This window comes from Lithobates pipiens, unplaced genomic scaffold (assembly GCF_037356315.1).
Source record: "Lithobates pipiens isolate NorthernLeopardFrog02 unplaced genomic scaffold, aLitPip1_a1.2 Scaffold_8, whole genome shotgun sequence".
Classification (NCBI taxonomy): domain Eukaryota; kingdom Metazoa; phylum Chordata; class Amphibia; order Anura; family Ranidae; genus Lithobates; species Lithobates pipiens.
In genome coordinates, this window is record NW_027507903.1 from 111,063,087 (window position 1) to 111,083,919 (window position 20,833).

The 20,833-nt window shown below is 44.0% G+C and overlaps 1 protein-coding gene across 1 annotated transcript in view; it reads right to left on the reverse strand.

Moving 5' to 3' along the window:
- Positions 1-218: 218 nt before the first annotated feature.
- PTPN9 (protein tyrosine phosphatase non-receptor type 9) overlaps positions 219-20,833 on the reverse strand; it is a 101,873-nt gene continuing 81,258 nt past the window's right edge. The window contains exons 12-13 of the mRNA XM_077473008.1: positions 15,030-15,237; positions 219-3,207 (exon numbers count right to left, since the gene is read on the reverse strand). Of these exons, the coding sequence (XP_077329134.1) occupies positions 3,041-3,207; positions 15,030-15,237 (375 nt within the window). The 3' untranslated portion in view covers positions 219-3,040. The remainder of the gene's footprint in view (positions 3,208-15,029; positions 15,238-20,833) is intronic.

The window sequence follows — 20,833 nt, forward strand, 5'->3', positions numbered from 1 at the left end:
TGTAGTGGAGATGTGAACCATCTCCATTGAGAATAATAGAATTTTTCCCCTCTAGCGTTTTGTAGCTTCAGGCGTGAATGGGGTCTAAGTCCAAGTTCCAACATTATAGAGCCGCAACATGATCTGATCTTCAAGAGCATACCACAAAACTACCAAGAAAATTTCTTCAAAGGTTATCTATGCATTGTAACCAGTTGAGAGATGAATAAAAAAAATACTGATTTTCTGGTTGATTTTATTGGTCTGTATTCATTTTTATGTAAATCTGGTTTTGAAATCATATTTGCTTCTGCACAAAGGAAAGTGTTATACATTTAAAACAATCTCATACAACAAATTTATATATCAAAATTAAAGCACACTTAATTGTACAGGCAGAGAAGAGAGAGAGACATCCTTCATTTTTAAAAGCTGTCGAAAATATTCTTGAATCTAAAAAGCATAAAAATACTTTACACAACTCAATGCAGTTTGTCCATTATACACAATACTGTTTATAAAAGACTGGCATAAAAAATGCCTGTGTTTTACTTTAACCATTCCAATTTGTCACCCTAAACCTACAGTAGCCATGAAAGGTCATATGACATGTAGAACACCCCATAAGTCCCCAAGTCTTTGAACAGTTCCTATGGTTGAGAGTGCAGGCCCATCCACAACTGTCACTACGGACCCATAATTATGATGGATGGCCTTACTGATAATGTGGTGTGGGACAAGACCAAGCTTTCAACCAAAGGTTCTGTTAAAGATTTGCATTACAGACAAGCAGATTTTTGGGCTCCTGGGTGTTCTCTTAGGTATTTGACTATTCATTCAAGCAATTCTATCTGCTATACAGTAGGGAGACAAAATGTGTAAAGTAAGCCCAGGTTCACATCAACGCAACTTTTTGTGATGCAGAGAGAATGTTGGTGCTAAGCACTATAGAAAATGTGGTTAGATTTGGACGAGCATATCTTTTTTTTTTTTTTCTAATAAATTCTTTATGGCTTTAACCTTGGTTGTGCTGCCCATTTGGGTTCCTAACTGATCACTACAATTATTCACCCAAGGCATAGAGGTTCCATGGTTAATGAGATTCAATCAGTACCATATGTACATTTTAACAGCCTCAAACTTGTATAATTAATATACACTAAAAGATGATGAAAACCCAGTGGTCCACTGTAGTTTATGATAGAATTTTAGCATTATAGTATTGTTGACAGGCTAGACTTGGAGTTACAAACAGCTCTGGCATATGAACCACACCTGCCCACATTTGTGTAGGTGAACATTTTTGCCAGGTGGCATGGAAAGCTAAGATTATATAGTCCAGCAGGAAGGTGTCAGTGATGTTCACAGATTTACTAAAACAGAAATAATTGGTGTGAGTAGGCCACATGACCTTACTAGCAGTAAAACGACTATAAAAACACACCAGGACTTCTGGCACATGCCACAAATGCAAGATAATCAGCCTACACTTCCAGCTGTAACATAAGTTTGTGCACGCATGTTTGATAGTTAGGAAAGCCTTTAAGTATGACTATACATGTACATACAACTTAAAAGAACAAATAAACACTGTATATTCTGTATGGCACAAATATTGCAAGTACCCACAAGTACACATGATGACAACTTGTCCCTCACCCTCTTACCTATTTGCTATGTTTGCATCTTCCACACGTGTCATTAGCCTTTTATCCCACTGGCCCAAGGCATCAGACATTAACATAGATAGAGCTAACAGGACTTTAAAAAAAGATTTAGTTTTGATCATGTGTAAAAATGCTTAAGTGTGGTGTATGTTTGAGCTCTAAATCAGAGGAAACCTACTTTTAAGACGTGCTTAAAGGATAATATATAATGGTTGGCAAAAAGAAACATTTTTTTAAAGAATCTTTATATACTTCTATATAGATACAGTATTTCCCATACTAGAAACCAGTTACATGTCTGTTTACAAAAATCAGAGAGGAAAAATACGATTATTTTTGCTGATGTAATGTTTAATATATGACCATAAACTCTACACACTCTTATGATACTTCAAGTGCTGCTTCGTAATTTAGGTTAGTGAATTCCCAGCATTTTAATTGGCTGCAATCTAAGCCCCCATAAAGCCTGCAGCATACACACAATATTTTAACAGCCTTATAAAAGGAACCATTTTTCAGGGAAATACAATATGCAAATACTGCTGCCCACTATTAAACTTTATACTGTATATATGTGTCAAAAGGCATGACCCGGTCATATATAGTACAACTTTCATCTGCAACTCAATGGGATCACTTGAGTTGCAATTTCAAATGAACAATTCTTCTCCCTGTCACTTTATAATTGAACAGGCCCTCACAGACATTTTCAAGCAATATTGAAAATCTGAGATCAACATATAGTATGCCAACATCACTTGTTAATATTTGTTAGCCATTGCTCTATGTTCTGAAAAATAATTGCTGCTTGGTCATCTTTAATGAAAAGTAATACACCTGAAACAAAAAACAGGCATTAAGCTCAAAATACCTGTATTATATTGTGCCATATGTTGGACCTTGAACCCCTTATACGTCCTCGGGCTCACATGCCTGATCCATCCAACTGGAATTGCTGCCTTCTATCAACAGACTAAAACCTTTCATATAACATATCCAGTATATCCTATCCAAGGGTTTCTTGTACTCCCCCAATTGTTCTTATGGTAACTGGCATGTGTATGTTATTTCTCAAATAATTTTAAACTTGTCACGTATAAGTGCATGTACCGAATTTCATGGTTCTATAAAAGGAATGTTTATTTGTTAATTGATGTGTACTCCATTCTTGATTAAGCATGTTGAATACTTCTATAGTGGTCTGTAAGAAGAGAATGTGCACTGGAATATAATGCAGAGTAATTTCTGATTAAGTATTTTAATATTACTGCTTTGCATAGAAGCAATTGACTGGATGCCTTACTGTCTTGGTGGTACCAAAAGAGAATAAAGGCTTCTGCAGCCCTTAATGTGGGCCCTTGCTCCCTTTATGAGGAAAGTTGCATAGTTTGATGTCAGCTTGCAAAGTGTTCAAGGATAGCCATATGACAGAAGTAATACTGCTCTGGAGTCTGTATGCTTAGTGCTCGCTGTTTCCGCATTCGCCGAACTGTCTGTTGGATGTTCACGGAACCCATATCCTCTATTTGGGATAAACAGATATCCAGTGTGCAGAAAGTACCTGAAATTAAACATTAACCATCAGTTATTAGCAGCATCATATGCAGTCAGAGCATATCTAGTGAAAATGGCGCCTATGGCAAGCACTGAAACTGCGTCCCTGTCAAATCATTTGAAACCCATCTTTCAGATAACCTTAACAAAAAAAAAGCTAACAAAACTACAAACTCTTTAATCTTTCAATTAACTAATTATGGAATGGCACTGATGAGCTGCACTAATTGTCACTGATAGGCAGCACTGATGGGCACTGATTTGCGGAATTTATGGGCACTGATGAGGCAGCACTAACACTGATAGGTGGCACTGATGAGCTGCATTAATAGGTGACACTGGCACTGACAGATGGCACTGATGAGCTGTACTGATAGGTGACACTGGCACTGATAGTTGGCATTGATAGGTGACACTGGCACTGATAGGTGGCACTGGCACTGAAGAGCTGCACTAATGAGCGCTGGTAGTGATAGGCCTAGGAGGCACTGACAGCCCCCTTGCCTGCCCTCCCAAACAGTTAACCCACTTCGGCCAGAGCCAATGCACTGAGCTGCACTTATCTGCCCAACTTCCCCAGCCCCATGCAGAGGCAGAGCTTACTTGTTCTTGTATTTGTACAACGCTTCCTCCTCCTTGCTTGCAGTGGGCAGGCATCTAGATGATGTCATGCTGATCAGGATGTCAATCAGAGAAGCGCGCTCAGCCTCAGCTCACTAGTACAGAGGCTGTAGCGCAGCCTTCTCTTCAAGGCAATGTATGTAGCGGCCACCACCGAGGGCCTATATTTCAGCTGCCTGGCAAGACTTCAAGGTAATGTAGCAGCTGGCACCCAGCCAGTAATTATGTGTAGAAACTCTATATTGGGCAGATATTATGGTAGGGAGCTGGAGCTGCAGCTCCAATAGCCCCTATGTTAATCCGGCCCTGGGAAGAAGAGACCCTGGTAAGTCAGTGCCTTGCTGCCCAGCCACTCACGAGCGCCCCCTTCATATGGCACCCATGGCACTTGCCATATCCTGGATACGGCACTGTATGCCGTTTTGTTGAGATTGCCTACAGCATCACACTAATATTGCTTCAGTAATGTAATTACATAATTTTTCTTTTTTCCAAAGAATCATGTAATTATTTAACACAAGAAAATATACTAGCGTCGGTGTGCACATGGGCTGTGCCGGGTGTGCCTGGGCACACACAGTTGTGCTGTTTTTAAATTGTAAAAAATTCCCTGGCCATAGGGGCCATTCGAGCCAAAAACGGCAAGGTGGTCAATTCTCAGGAGATCATTATATCCGAGCTGGCTGACTTCTACCAGGATCTTTACAGGTTGAAGGAAACCTACTCGGATGACGATCTACAATCATACTTGGCCACAATAAATTTACCCGGGCTCTCGGAAGAGGCCGTGCGTCATCTTGACGCCCCGATCACTCTAGAGGAATTGATGGCAGCCGCCGGCTCTTTCCCCACCTGCAAAGCGCCTGGGGCAGATGGTATTCCCATGGAGGTATATGTACAGTATGGGGAGGATATTCTGCCTGAACTGTTGAAGGTGTTTAATGCATGCTTGGAGGTTGGTGCCCTCCCCGAATCTATGTCAAAGGCTAATATTGTTTTATTGCTTAAACCGGGAAAGGATCCAGTGGATCCGGGGGCATATAGACCCATCTCTTTGCTGCAAAGCGATGTAAAGATCCTGGCCAAGGTCCTGGCACTCCGGGTAAATGGGATAGTGTCCACTATTATTCACCAAGATCAGGCTGGCTTTATGCCACATAAGTCCACGGCAACCAACCTTAGGAGATTATTTCTAAACATGCAGCTGCAGGCAGACAATGGGGAGAGTAGGGCCCTTCTGTCCCTTGACGCTAACAAGGCGTTTGACAGTATAGGCTGGAGGTACCTGTAGGCGGTGTTAGGTAAGTTTGGCTTCGGACAGCGCTTTATTGCCTGGGTAAAACTACTGTACGCCTCCCCGACGGCCAATATTAGGATGACGGACAAGATGTCTGCCGATTTTGCCTTGGCCGCTGTCCCCCTTGCTTTTCGCAATCGCGATAGAACCTCTTGCCGCCCTTATAAGAGACAGCATAGGAATACAGGGATTTCAGTATGGGGCTGTTCACAAAAAGATCATGCTCTATGCGGATGATATGCTGCTTTTCCTGGCCAACCCCAGCCAGTCCCTGCCGCAGGTGATAGAAAAGTTTGGAGGGTTCTCCGGTCTGACCATTAACTGGTCTAAATCGGCCATGTTGATGTTGGATGGAGGAGAGGTGGCGGTCCCAGAGTCCTGTCCAGTGCCAGTAGTGACTCGTTTTAAATACTTGGGGGTACAAATAACGTCCAAAGTAGGGGACTACTGCTCAGTGAATATATGCCCATTACTGTCGAGATTCCGGGACAGGATAAATACATGGAACACCCTTAGGATGTCCCTGGCCGGGAAGGCCAATCTTATAAAAATGATTTTAATGTCCCAATTGCTCTATTTCCTCCACAACTCACCGGTTGTAATACATTTAAAAATCTTCAGAGTAGTGAATACGCTATTTCGGAAGTTGTTGTGGAACACGAAACCCCCTAGGATCAAGTTGGAACAGCTGCAGCGCTCCAAGGACAGCGGAGGGTTGGCGGTACCCAACCCTTGGCTGTACTATGTTGCGGCCCAGTTGCAACATTTGGTGGGCTCCATGTCGCATGAACCGGCGGGCTCATCGGCCAGGCTGCTGCTTCATGCGTCGGGGGCAGAGACCATCCCAATGGGACTGGAGGCCCAGATGTTTAGGAGCTCCAACAAACTAACCCCTACGCTGTCCATGATACAAAAAATATGGAACAAGAGTAGACAGCTGCAGGGGGTGCAGGGATTCACGGAATATAGTCCGATATGGGGTAATCATACATATGTAGAGATCGCTAAAATACAGCCTGACCCTCAATTGGAGTGCCCATAACGTAAAAATGCTGTCCCATATATTTCAGGATGGAAAACTTCTCTCCTTTGCAGCCATGCAGCGTAAATTTAACCTTACGGAGGCTATGATCTTTCCCTACTTGCAGCTAAGGCACGCGGTGGCCACGCAGGGGGACTCGGGAGAATGGGTATTGTCGCCCACCCCGTTGTACCATGCGTTGCACTCTGCGGAAGGCACGAAGGGTATAATCTCACAATGCTATCAGATGCTGCTGGCGCGGCACCTGCGTGACCACCCGTGCAAAGCAATGCCGCTTTGGGAAAAGGATGTAGGTACACTCACGGTGAGCAGTGGGAGGAGGCAATGCAGGCCATCACCTACTGTTCACTGAATGTGGCGCAAAAAGTCTCACAACTTTATATCATACTGAGAGCGCATTACACACCGGTTAGGTTGTGTAGGATGGGTGGGACGGCTGATCCCTTGTGCGGTAGGTGCAGGCAACACGAGGGGGATCTTATCCACCTCATGTGGCGCTGGCCGAAGCTCCACAGATATTGGAAGGAGGTAGTGGACACTGTCAATATGGTGTTTCACACGCAGATACCTTTGGATCCCATTTGTTGTATTCTAGGGGTACTGGAGGATGTGGTGTCTTTGGAACCAATCAGGGTGGCGGTCTCCAGGGCGCTATTCCAGGCTAGGAAACGTATTTTGCTGGGCTGGAAATCTGCGGAATCCCCAGCAGTGGCGACCTGGATAACCCATATGGGCAGGACCCTTATCATGGAGAAATACATCTATCAGCACAGGGGATGCCCGGGAAGGTTCGAGCACCTGTGGTCACATTGGCTTGATACACCTGGGCTAAGCCCAAACGAATTAATATTGTCCAGATTACTGTAAGACGTGTGGCAAAGGGCGGACAAGGGATGCTTAGTTCGGAAATGATATACCTGCTGGGGTACTTTGTGCGATCATGGGGCGGAGGGAGGGAGTCCTGGGCTGATGTATTGCCTGTCTGTACATTGACAATTGTGTATCAAGCGGCTGTAAATGTGCACTGGAAATTGTTGTATACCTGTAACTTCAATAAACACCTTTTTGATAAAAAAAAAAAAAATTGTAAAAAAATTGTACAAAATTGTAGTTCTCAATGAACTGTGAGGGTGCTGGTGCGCGTCCTCTTAGTTCTTTGATTCTTCCTGCAATTCGGTAGCTGCCTGCCCATATCGTAGGTATGGACAGACAGTGTACTGAGAGTCTGCAGAAACCTGGTATTGCACCCGCGATCTGCTGATCACAAGTACAATGCAGTACAGGCTCAAGTGTAAAAAAAATAATTAAATGCACATTTTTCGTACCTACAAAAAGATCTGCATTAATTTTTTTTTTAAAAAGGTGAACTTATCCTTTAACCAGTTCCCGACTGGTGCACGATGATGTACGTCGGCAGAATGGCACGGGCAGGCATATTGGCGTACAGGTACGTCCATTTCTATATGCCGCCCTGCCATAGCGTGTCCGCGCCGCCGGTCGCGCATGCCGGTCGGGACCCCCGGACTTGATTGCCGCGAAGATACCTGCGATTGTCTCACGGGGAGGCTGAACGGGGAGATGCCATTGTAAACAGCATCTCCCCCTTCTGCCTAGCAACAAGTGATGCTGATCTCTGCTCCATGTGATTGGAGCAGAGATCAGTGTTCACCAACACAAAGCCCAGCCCCCCACAGTTACTAACACGCCCCTAGGAACACTTAACCTCTACACTGCCACCCCCTGGTTAACCCCTTTACTGCCAGTGTCATTTACACAGGAATGACAATGGTCCCAAAAATGTGTCAAAAATGTCCGATGTGTCCGCCATAATGTCACAGTCAAAATAAAAATCACTGATCGCCGCCATTACTAGTAAAAAAAAATTATTAAAAAAAATGCCATAAAACTATCCCCTATTTTGTAAACGCTATAACTTTTGCGCAAACCAATCAATAATCGCTTATTGTGATTTTTTTTACCAAAAATATGCAGAAGAATAGGTATTGGCCTAAACTGAGGAAAAAAAAATGTTTTTTTAATATATTTTTGGGGGATATTTATTATAACAAAAAGTAAAAAATAATGCGTTTTTTTCAAAATTGACGCTCTATTTTTGTTTATAGCGCAAAAAATAAAAACCGCAGGGGTGATCAAATATCACCAAAAGAAAGCTCTACTTGTGGGAAAAAAGGACGTCAATTTTGTTTGGGAGCCACGTCGCACGACCGATCAATTGTCAGTTAAAGCGACGCAGTGCTGAATCGCAAAAAGTGGTCTGGTCTTAAGCCAGCAAAATGGTTAAATTGTACCTGAAGATGTGGACATAGCTTTTTCTAAATAAAATCTTATTAATAAAAAAAAATATTTGTTTTGCCATACTAATTTTTGCATTAAAACTTTCCTTGATTTAACCCGTTTTTTAGAAAATCTCTCCTCTTTCCTATTCCAATGACATGTTCTTTAGAATGCTCTGTGCAAAAGGGCACGTATTTCACTGTCCTGGCATCTCTTTATTTATTTATTTTCCCCTCCCATACACTGTATTTTCACACTGCCATCTTCTAAATCTTTGTTGATTGGGATGTTTTGTTAGCACCTCCTGGGCAATGTTTCAAAATGTCTGTCCAAAGTGCTACAGATACTGTGTTCCAGCTCTTTACAACATTTAGTAGCATTTAAAACTTTTTTGTGCTAGGATTGCATCATTTTGAAACATTTTCAGAAACACTTTTTTTTTTTTTTTTTTTGCTGTGTCCAGCAAGCCATTGTGGGAGGAGAATGTACTTTATATAGTATAGGACTGGATCATTTATTTAAAATTAATGCAGTTCTACAAGAGGCATATCATTGATCTATTGCATAATTTTACTTTAAAACACTGTTATACAGTAAGATTTATTATAATCAAGATAGTATTGTACATTAGTATAATTATTTATGTATTTGTTTAGCTAGTGGATTACATTTTTGGCTGTACAGTTTATTTAGTGCTGGTTCACACTTGTGCAATGTCAGACAGATTCGCAGCGCACTGCTGTACAGATCACATTCGATGTCTGTGCGATGCAAATTCAGCCATACAGATTGAATGGCTGAATAAGCATCGCATTCAGGCCAAAATCGCGCAGGATCCTTTTTTTTTTTGTCCGCACCAGAATTGGATCGCATGCGTGTGAAAGGTTTTTGTGTGAATCCTGTGTAATAAACAAAAGTTAGAAAGCATTACACACAGAGCTAAGCTGGAAGTCTTTTCCATATATGTACATAAATAAGAAAGGCAACTTTGCCCCACTTGCTTTTCAGGCCTCGTTTTCAGCCACAAACAATCTTGCTCTTCTCACCTTCTGCCTCTTTTGTATTTTTATGAAAATGTGCTATTTGCTTTGCTATGCATGTGCAGTAACCCAAGCTGGCTCACTGATACCACACATGGTCAGTCTAGGGCCTAGATATTTTTTTTCTTTGAGCGGGGAGGACTTTGGCTCAAATAATGTGTCACTCATATCTTACAGCCTTTGTTTTACAAGCATTGGTGTCAGTGACCACAGTAACAACTCACAGCATCGGTGTCAGTGACTGCAAAAATAATCCCGAGCATTGGTGCTAAAGAAGTTCAGCCAAAGCTTGTTTGGCTGTACTTCACCTGTAGATCACAGGAATGCAGTTCATTCTGCACTCCTTTGACCCCTTTTCAGCTGACAGCGGGCTGAGTCCTGCTGTTGGCTGATGTCACAGAGCTGGTCCAGGCAGCGGAAAGATTGCAACCATATGGTCAGGATCCACCCAGTAGCCTGGACCAGCACCTAGCTCAGCCTCTCAGTGAGCTGCTGAGAGCCTGGGCCAGCCTAGACTAAGGTGACTGACAGTCATCAGCTTCCTGCTCAGGGTTCAGTTCTCAGTCTTAGACCTGGTGGAAGACAAATGCAGAATCAGTCCATCTAGGCAAGTATGATTCAAAACATAAATAAATGATAACTCCCAGCATTGGCACCAGTGAATGCAATAATAACAGCCACGTTGTGGAGTTCAGTGTTATGCTATTTAACCCCCCCTTTACATTGTTCATCATCATACAGCAGGTGAATCAGTCACAGGATCTGAATTAGTCTCCAAGTCACCACCTTCTGGCCTGCATAAAGCTATGCACCACCACTGGCTCTGTATGCAATACACTGACTTTGCAAGCAGGGCGTGGGAACAGCAGGCACAGCTTCTGCGAATGTTAGGCAAGACTAGTGGGCAGTGACAAAACTGTCAGAAACTCATGCTATGGATCCACAGACCTTGTGGGCCGACTGACAAAAAAGGACTGTCCCAGCAAGTTCAAGAGAGTTGGCAAATATGCTGTAAACCACATTAGTTGATAAAAATAAATATTTCTAGAAATTATGTTCTTATTGCCTAAAAAACAAATTGAGGGTTCCTGTAACAGTTATTAGACTGTCAATTACAACTTAACCACTTTAGCTCTGGAAGATTTACCCCTTTCATGACCAGGTCATTTTGTGCGATACGGAACTGGGTTAATTTAACTGACAATTGAAAACTGTCGTGCAACACTGTATACTGGACTATTTTTGTCCTTTTTTTTCTCCACAAATAGAGCTTTCTTTTGGTGGTATTTGATCCCCTCTGCATTTATTTTCTGCACTATAAACAAAAACAACCGACAATATAAAAAAAAAAAATATATATAGATTTAAATTTTTGCTAAAAAAAAATACCCAAGGTGCTTTTACTAGGGGAAGACATGGACACATGTCCCTGCTTTGCAGGAACACAGCATCTATGCCTTCCTTACTGACAGAACGGCAATCTGCTTTGTTTACATAGGCAGACTACCATTCTGCCTGTGTACCGAACAATCTTTGGGTGCCGGTGGACATTGAGTCCGCAGGACCTGCTAATTGTCTCTGAATGTGTAGAATCACAACGGGAGAGAGCCAATGGCCCCTGTTACCCGCAAGTGCAGGATCATGTATATATATTTGTGATCCTGCGCAGCGCGGCTGCCCTGTAGCAGTAAAACTGCTATAGGACAATCGGCAAGTGGTTAAAGGGTTACTAAACCCTTGTGTTTAAAAAAATAAATAAAATAACAAACCTGTCATACTTACCTCCACTGTCCAGTTCATTTTGCACAGAGTGGCCCCAATCCTCCTCTTCTGGGGTCCCTCAGCAGTGCTTGTGGCTCCTCCCCAAATCAGTAAACCATCTAGGAGAAGCGCTCTCCCTGGGGGTTTCCGTGCAGGCACACTCCCGAGTTCAGCTTTTGCATCCATAGCATTCAATCAAGAGCACAGACAACAGGCAGAAAGGGTGAGCATGTCTCTGATGTGGGAATTACGGGGCTCTGGTGAGTAAAATGGGGGACTGGGGGGCTGGTCAGTGACAGGAGTTTTTTCACCTTAATGCATAGGATGTATTAAGGTGAAAAAACACAAGAGTTTACAAGCCCTTTAAAGTGATACTGAACATACACTGTTTAATTGACATTATTCTGTATGTGGATGATGGCATTGTAATTATTTTAATTTAAAAAATTAGAAAAAAAATCTAAGTAATAATGTTGTAGTACTAATTGATTTACAGCTGTCACATGACCCAGCTCTTTCCCAGCCTGCATGCAGGGAAATATAAGCAGGAGGGGCTTCTAGTCCTGTGCTGCTGGTTACATGTTCAAAATAAAAAAAAACATAATCAATAAATAAAATAAATAATAGCAAACTGTTTTAAATTGACATACAAATATATATTTGAAATCAATTCTTTATTTTTTGGCAATAACATAATGTGGGGGGATTTCTGACAGTCACTGGCTGTGTTACACAGCTCCAGCCTGTGTCTTAGAATAAGAGGGAGGTGAAGCCTTCATTAATCTACATGTATTATCCCACCCCTATTGTGTTTAGCCAGTTAGTGGGCATGGAGGAAGAGGGGGGGGGGGGTGGATTGTCATTTACCACTGTGTATACACCCACATGTGTGAATCTATAGTCACATGGGCTGCTCAGATGTGATGGGGGGAGAAATGCTCAGCATAGAATGTCACAGAAAACTGAGCATGTGCAGAACTGCCAACACTGCTCTGCAAAATCTCTAGCAGAATTTGGGGACATGGACAGAAGGGGGAGATAGAAAACAGCAGGATCAACCATTTTTTTTTTTTTCAGAATACAGAAAACAAATCTGTGAGCAGCATGTAATACAGCAGTTATTAATGATTATTATTGATTATTTTAAGAAAAATGTTTTGGATTACATTGCATTAAAAAATGTTATTTTCTCTATATCCACTATTAACAAAGACTTTGATTTGAAATGCTGGAAAACAGTCCACTCCATTTTAGCTCTGCCGGCCATTACCAGGAAACAAGATAATTTAGATTCAAGTTTTTTGCTGCATTGCTTAGTTTCTTTATATCTATTATATAGTCTGAGCCGACTGATTTTCAGCCAGTGTGTACCCAGCGAGCAAGTAAAATATCAGTATCAGCAGTGGAAACCAGGACACAAGTCAACATCACAGAAGAAGATCAGGATACATACAAGATGACAACTTTCCACGATGCTAAGTAGCAGACATTTTGCTCAGGCACCTGACTGAAATCGAGCACCGGATATTTTATATAATACCTTTCCTGCAGTGCCACACTTCTGGCAGTAGAAATCACACACATGTAGAGGACCAGCAAGTTGCCCAGAACAGAATACCTCTAGAACAGGGATCACTAAATGGCGGACCACAGTCTTGACCCGTACCGAGTAACAGTCCTGTCCGGACCACTTAGTAGCTCTGTGTGCGCTACTGAGTCTCCCGCCCAGCCGGCACTGGCATCCTCCCAGCAGGGCAGGGGGTGGAAGATGCTGCAGATCGGGACAGAGAGCGTAAGTCTTTTCAAGTTATCAAGTTATTTGTTAACTTATTAAGTTTGGTATCTCCCGCCCTTTGTCCAGATCTGCAGCACCTCCCAACCAGGGCCGGACTGGCCTACCAGGATACAGGGAAATTTCCCGGTAGGCCAGCTGCCCTGGGGCCGCTTTGAGTGATGGCTGCAGTGCTTCCCTCCCTCCCTCTGTCCTCTGGCTCCTCCTCTTGTATGGCATGGAGCTCAGTCTGTGTGTGTAAGGCGGCGCTATAACAAGGTCCCGCCCCCCTAGACCAGCTCGTGTGATAGTCTTCTAGATGGAAAACTGATTGAATTAGTGTTCCGCCTATCACACAAGCTGGTCTAGGGGGGCGGGACCTTGTTACAGCGCCGCCTTACACACACAGACTCAGCTTTGTCCATGCCATACATCGGCCTCTGTGTTTGATCCAGGAAATGGTGAGGCTGCAATTGGTAGGCACAGAGGCAGCAATGGCTGGCACACAGAAGCGGCAATGGCTGGCACACAGAAGCTGCAATGGCTGGCACACAGAAGCTGCAATGGCTGGCACACAGAGGCTGCAATGGCGGGCACACAGAGGCTGCAATGGCGGGCACACAGAGGCTGCAATGGTGAGCAAACAGAGGCTGCAATGGTGGGCACAGTGAGGCTGCATTGATGAGCACAGCAAGGCTGCATTGATGGACACAGCAAGGCTGCAATTATGGGCACAGTGAGGCTAAAATGATGGGAACAGTGAGGCTAAAATGATGGGCACAGTGAGGCTGCAATGATGGGCACAGTGAGGCTGCAATGACGGGCACAGTGAGACTGCATTGATGGACACCATAAAGCTGCATTCTATGTGCACCATAAAGCTGCATTTGATGGGCACAGTGAGGCTGAAATGATGGGCACAGTGAGGGTGCATTGATGGGCACAGTGAGGCTGCATTGATCTCTTGTACCATGTCTGCAATCTCTGGCCATCTCTTGTACTATGTTTGCAATCTCTGACCATTTTTAGTATGATGTCCGCAACCTCTGATCATCTCTTGTAACCTGTCCTCAGTCTCTAACCATCCCTTGTACCATGTTCACAACCTCTGACCATCTCTTGTCTTATATCATGTCTGCAGTCTCTGAGGGGGAGTCTGGAGAAGAGTCAAGAGTGGGAATTTTTCGCCAGGATGGGGGTCATGGGAGAAGTAAAATGTGTGGACTGTGGAGAGGAGACTATAGGATAAAACCAGAGTCACCAACCTGGAGCCGTCTAACTGAGCCCTGCACGATGTACCTGAGAGGAGGTCAGGCAAGTCTGAGCGGGGGAATGAATATTATAAAGGGGCACTGATATAAAGGTTCACACACCCTTATATCAGTAACCCCCCCATTCTTTCTGTGGAAGGTGGTCTCTGGAAACCAGAGTCCCACCCACGTTCCTGGCTGGGTGGAAGACTCAGGAGAGGATACCCTAGGCAGATCAGTGTCTCTGGGGGAAGTTTGCACTGAAAAGGGCATTCTTACATGGAGGGGCAGGGTGATGTAAGGGCACTGTGACTTAAAGGGGCACTGTGATTTAAAGGGGTACTGTAACTTAAAGGGTACTGTGACAAAGGAGCACTGTGATTTAAAGAGGCACTATGATGTAAAGAGGCACTGTGATATGAAGAACTGTGGACACTGTAGGGCTGTGATGTAAATCAGGACTATGGACACTGATGTAAAGGGGAACTGATGTTAAGGGGGGGGGGGGGGGGGCTGTGATGTAAAAGGGGCTATGATGTGAAGGGTAAGCTAAAGACACTGATGTACAGGGGGGCATGATGTGTTATAGTGCAAACATGAGATTCTGACCTCTGCCAAACCTCTATAAATTTTAATTCAAGACCCCTGCTCTATAAGAGGGCACCAAGCTGCAGAAGACAGCCAGTCATGGGGTTACAAAGCATGTTGTCTCCATAACCTCCCAACCTCTATAACAACACACGTGTCAATACCTGTTCTTCCAATGCCTGCACTGCAGTGTACAACAATGGGAGGACCCCCTGATGGCCCTTTCCACTGGTTTCCAATTTCATTCACCAGTCTTCTCTGCTCTTTCTTCACAGCATCACGAAAATGGATAAGGGCAGCTGCAGAGCTAGGTACCCCAAAATCTGGCCAGCTTAGAAACTGCATATGACTAATTTGCCTTCTCTCCCGACCCTGTAAAACCAGAAAGAATTGTTAAGACAAACAGAATTTATGTGCTTACTGTAAAATCAGTATTCTTAAATTTCATTAAGGGACACGGGATTCGGTTATTCTGATATGAGGGTTATGCTGTCAACTTTGGAAGGATTTGGACAATCGCAAATAAGCATTTGTTCAGCCAGGTATAGCCCTCCCAACTCCCAGCATACCTCAGTTTTGTAGAAAAGCGGTGCATAGGAATAGCTCACAAACAAAAATCCTGCTTTCTTTATTGTTCATTAAAGCGGGATTCCGCTGCCGTTTTTTTTTTTTTTTTACCTGTGTCACTGGTGGGCGATTCCTACGGTGTCTTTGCAGTCACGATCGGCGTCTTTTTTAACCCCCGGCGTGTCGATTTTATTGCTAAGGAAAACTTTTAAAAAAGCAGTCCGGCGGTTTCCATTTTCACTGTGGGCGTTTGAAGCCCACAGGCATTTACTTCCTGGATGCGATGATGCTGAGCTCCCAGCATCCACCGCTCCATCTCGCACATGCTCATTGAGTGTCCTCTTTGTTTTCCTTCCTCTTGCCTCGTGTGCTATAGTGGTAATGGCAGATAGAGCTGCCTGCCCACTTTCAAAATGGCAATTTCGGACATGCCCTCGTCACGTGACCGGCGTCCTCCTTCCGAAATCTCACGAGATTTCGGCATGACTGTGTCCCCCACTGATTCCTGGGAAATAGCTAAAAAAGTTCCCAGGGACCATTGCGAAGCCGATAAACACGCCTACTCCCACGGGAGGAGAGCCCGGAAGTCGGCATAAACATTAAAAATAAAAGGTAAATACTGCATATTATTTTATTTCAATGGTCATAACTGCATCTATGTTCCAAAGCCATTTGAATAAGATGAACTTGCAATTTTCTGTACAAAACCGCTTTAAGGAACACCGGATTCAGTTTATCCAGTATGAGCGGGATGTCCTAAAGCAACTGAGCGGTGGGCAACAGCAAACTAAACATTACCAGGCCCACAAACAGAGAATAAAACTGTGTACAGCCAGCATTTTAAAGAGCTACCTGAAGGACCTTACATCCGAAGCTGGTAGCAGACGAGACCTGAACATCCACCTTGTAAACCGTAGAAAAAAGTGTGAACAAAAGACCGTGTGGCAGCCTTGAAATTTGGGGATAGGTTGCCTGGTGCCTAAAAGGCACACAGACCCAGCTAAGTGCACTTTGATAGGAAAATATGTTACTTTGTCCTTGAAGAACTATCACATTTTTTTCTATTATTCAGTTCCTGATTGGCCGAAGTACATGCAGTACTTTGTCCCATCATCTTCCTAAGTGCCCTGTAAAATTAGCTGCAATTTTGAACAGGGCACCTTCCCTAAGCTTTCCATGTACGATGGTAGACTTTATGAAAGGTCGACTTCCTTGTTTTTAAAAGTGTGGGAACTATTGGCTTAGAGAGATCCCTGTCCTTCATGACCTGGGCTTGATTTTAAAGCCTGCAACTCCAAAGCAGAGTGGTAAACCAGACAGAGGATCATTGCATTTGCAGACAAACCTGTTTTGTTTGTTGTTGAAGCTGAAGGCTAGGTGATCTACGTTTAGCATCTCCTACCTATGACCCGGGTCCTGAAACACTTCTGGGTGTAGGGAATGTTTCCCCCCGAGTCCAGGAGTTGCTGGCTGAGGTAGTCTGTTTGCCAACTATTCATGTCTGGTATGTGAATGGCAGACAAGCTGGAACATGGAGTTCTGCCCATACTAAAATCCTTTGTACCCTTTGAGCTACAGTCAGAATTCTTGGTCCTCTCTGATATACACCACTACTGTGGTGTTTTGCAAATAAATCCTAATCAGACAACACTGTATATGGAATGTCTAATTTTGCAGGGACAGGCAAACCACACAGACTGCTAGAACATTATTGGAAGACAGAATTCCTCGGATGTCCAAGGTTCTCTGCACTGACAAAGTGCCTAGGACTCCACCCAAGCCCTTCTGGTTGGCATGTTGTGATGATCTTCCATTACAGTGGAAGAAGGATTTTTCCAACTCCAGTGCTTTAACCCTGAAGCACCAAGGCACAGAAAATCTGATCTTGGGTGTCAGTCACGTGATAAAGGAGACCGAGACTGTCCTATGACAACAGAATGTTGTGTTGTAGGATATGGAGTGGAAGTAAGCAAAAGGTACCACCAGTAGTGTTGAGTACCCTCAGCAAAACCAAGATAGCATTGATGAGCAAGAAAGATCAGGACATGTAACTATGCATCCTAGATGCCCACCAAGGCTACAAAGTCTCTGTTTGGTAAAGGAAGGCTATGACTGATTGGATGGTTTCCATGCAGAACCTTTGGATGCCAAAAAAGTCAACACAACAAACCATGCCAACAGTGAATCAGGTTCCCACCTCAAAAAGTGGCTTGAAAAATTTTATGGTCAAAGCTGGCTTAAAGTGGTTGTAAACCCTTACATATACCCAGTGAAATGACTGGCCTCAGGTGACACATGGAGATTAAACAAATCCTCCTACATAAGTTGTAGCTGTTTATCTGCAGTCTCTTGCTACAGCTTTCAGAAAGCAGGGAGTGGGGAGCTGAAGTTACACTCCGTGAGAGATGATTGGAGGGAATGGACACACTCCACCTTCACACAGCACATAGGAACAGTCTTGAGGCTGTCAATTACAGGCTGTGTGCTGGAACCTTTTCACCTCTTGTATCAGGAAAAACCTACCAGAAGTGACTCATGCAGATAGCAGAGAAACAAGGCAGTGGATAGAAATAACACTCAGTGCTCTGGATTGAGACACTTACACACTATAGAGGATTATGATGTGTTTATATTACTTGTCAGAGGTTTACAATACTTTAAGCAGAGGCCTAAACAACCATCTGGTAATTTCACAAATGTGTAAATTGAGGACCAGGTGGTGGCCTTGTAAAACAGTGAGGAACAGTGCTGAAAAGCCCAAGAGACACTAACTGAATGTTGGGTGAGCCTTAACAGGGAATAGAGTTGTCCTATCCTTCTAGACGTAAGCCTTAATGATAACCTGCCCAATCCACCTTCAGTTGGTGGAACAAGATGCAGGACATTCCCCTGTGAGGGCCCGCAGGCAAGACAAACAGAGATTCAAAAGTTCAGATGGAGGTAGTGGCAGAAATATATACTCGCACTGCGCATACCACATCCTAACAATGTAGAGGATACCTCCTTTGGGGTGCTTAGAAGCAGGATGCAAAAAGGGTAGAATTATATAATCAAAGGTGGAAGGAGCAAACCACCTTAGGGAGGAAGGAGATCCAAGGCCTCAAAATAACATTGCATTTATGAGGACCATGGAAGGGTTTCTTACAGGATAAGGATATAATAGCCACCAGAAATAAACCTTACAGGTAAAGCCAGCCAAGGGAATATCCTGAACGGGCAAAGGTTGGCTTCTGTAGAACCAAACTGAGATCGTAAGGAGAGACAGCTGAATGAGTATGGTGAGCGAAATGAGCTACCCCTTGAACAGACTTCTTTACTGTGGAATGAGGGGGACAAGACCCCCAAAGTCGGAAAAAGACCCCCGGGCAGCGACGAAGAAGAAAGCCGGGTTCCTCCACTAGTAAAAGAGCTAGCAGAAGATAGCAGAGGAGTCCGGCGGGAAGACACCCCAAGACGGAAGAAGACCCCCGCACGGCCCCCCTTCCCCAAAGCACCCCCCCCATGTTGAGGGCACGCGGCCTGGTATGGCTAAGGAGGGGGGGTACTCTCTCGTCCCCACCCCCTTTCCTGACCGGCCGGGCTGCGTGCTCGGATAAGGGTCTGATATGGACTTTGGGGGGCCGTTTTTTTCGGCGTAGGGCTTCCCCTTTAAGGCCATACCAGGTGACGGGGCCAGCGACGTGTCAATCTTGCCCATGGAGGCGGCAACATTGACCTCCTTCGTTAGTCCCGTCTACCTGGTCCCTCGTTCAAAATGAATGGACTTTCCTCCGTGTGCGGGCAAGTCCATTCATTTCAAAAGTACGCCGGACTTCCGCCAAAAGTCCGGTTGTGTGTGGGCAGGTCCGCTCGTTCGGAAATTCCGGCGGACTTTCCGGCGGTTTGTCCACCAGACTAAGTCCGCCGGATAGTCTGATCGTGTGTACGTGGCATTAGAGTAGCAGGAGTTACCGTGTGTAGTAGGTGGGACTTAATGCATAAAAGGCAACCAGTGCCTTTTATACCACTAGATTCTGATGATGCCCAGTGGGAGGGGCAAAACTTTTGAAGCTGAGGTGACCTAGTGACGGTGACTAGTCTAGTGACATCTGTACCTCTGTACTAGTGACTACGCTTACTCTATTTACCTCTTTATTTTTTCTTAATAAACAAGTGTGATTTAATTGTACTTCTGTCTCGGTCTGATTCATGGTTTCTGACAGAGGAGTTATAATGTATGAGCTGTCCTAACAACTTTGTTTGCTGCTGTCCTTACCCGAAGGTGGCAACATATAATCCATGGTAAGATGTTAAAGGAGCCTGTGTCCTGTTTGATTAAGAAATAATGATTTGGTATGGACTTTTTAAACATCTGCCAGTTTAAAAAGTCTTTTTAAACAATAAAGCATTGTTTATAGTGTTTTCTTAAGGTGGGATTTCACTAGATCCACAATGTAATGTGTTCACTTCTTAAGAACATCCTTATTAAGCAGACATTGGTCTGCAAAGTATTTGGGAACAGCAAATCTGTCAGGAGTGTCCCAGTCTCTGTACAGAACATGTTTAAGCAGTCCCAGGAAAGTTTTGATAGTCTTGGGTCCTTTCAGGGATCCTAGACTGGAAACAGCAATTGTAGAAGCTACAGGCTGCTCCATTTTAAATGTGACTTTGACACCACCGAAAAGAGCCAGTATGGTATATATAGCCTAATAGCTATTTCAGTTGACTGAGGCCCTTCAGGGAAAAACACATTCAATAAGGGTCTGTAATACGCTTCTTCAGAGAGTACATCCAGAGTAGAAGGCACAGACGCTGTACTAGCTGCAAGAATGTCAGACTAAGGCCTCATGCACACGAGACGCACTTAAACGCGCGTTCAGATGCAGTTGGACAGTTTTTTCAACTGCCCCTGAACTCATTCAATGTTATCCTATGTGTCCATGCACACAGTCTCGTTTTTTTCCGTTTTTATGCAGTTGCGTTTAATCTCGTTTTTCCAGAAGCAAAAAAATGCGTTCAGAAGCAAAAATTTCCACGTTTCAGACGCAAAACGCGGCAAAACGCGGTAAAACGCGGCAAAACGCCGCTACCGCGTTTAGCCGCGTTTGCGTTTATATGCGTTTTTAAAGGTGACCTTTTTTTTTACATTAAAAATCTCAAAAATGATTGCAAATGATGAAAAACCATTAGAAAAATATTTTAAACAATTGCAATTGCAAGTGGACAATCCACAACTTGTGGCAAGTAACATGGCAGGTGGCAAGTGACGTGGCAAGTGGACAATCCACAACTTGTGGCAAGTGACATGGCAGGTTGCAAGTGATGTGGCAAGTGGACAATCCACAACTTGTGGCAAGTGACGTGGCAGGTGAAGTGGCAAGTGACGTGGAAAGTGGACAATCCACAACTTGTGGCAGGTGAC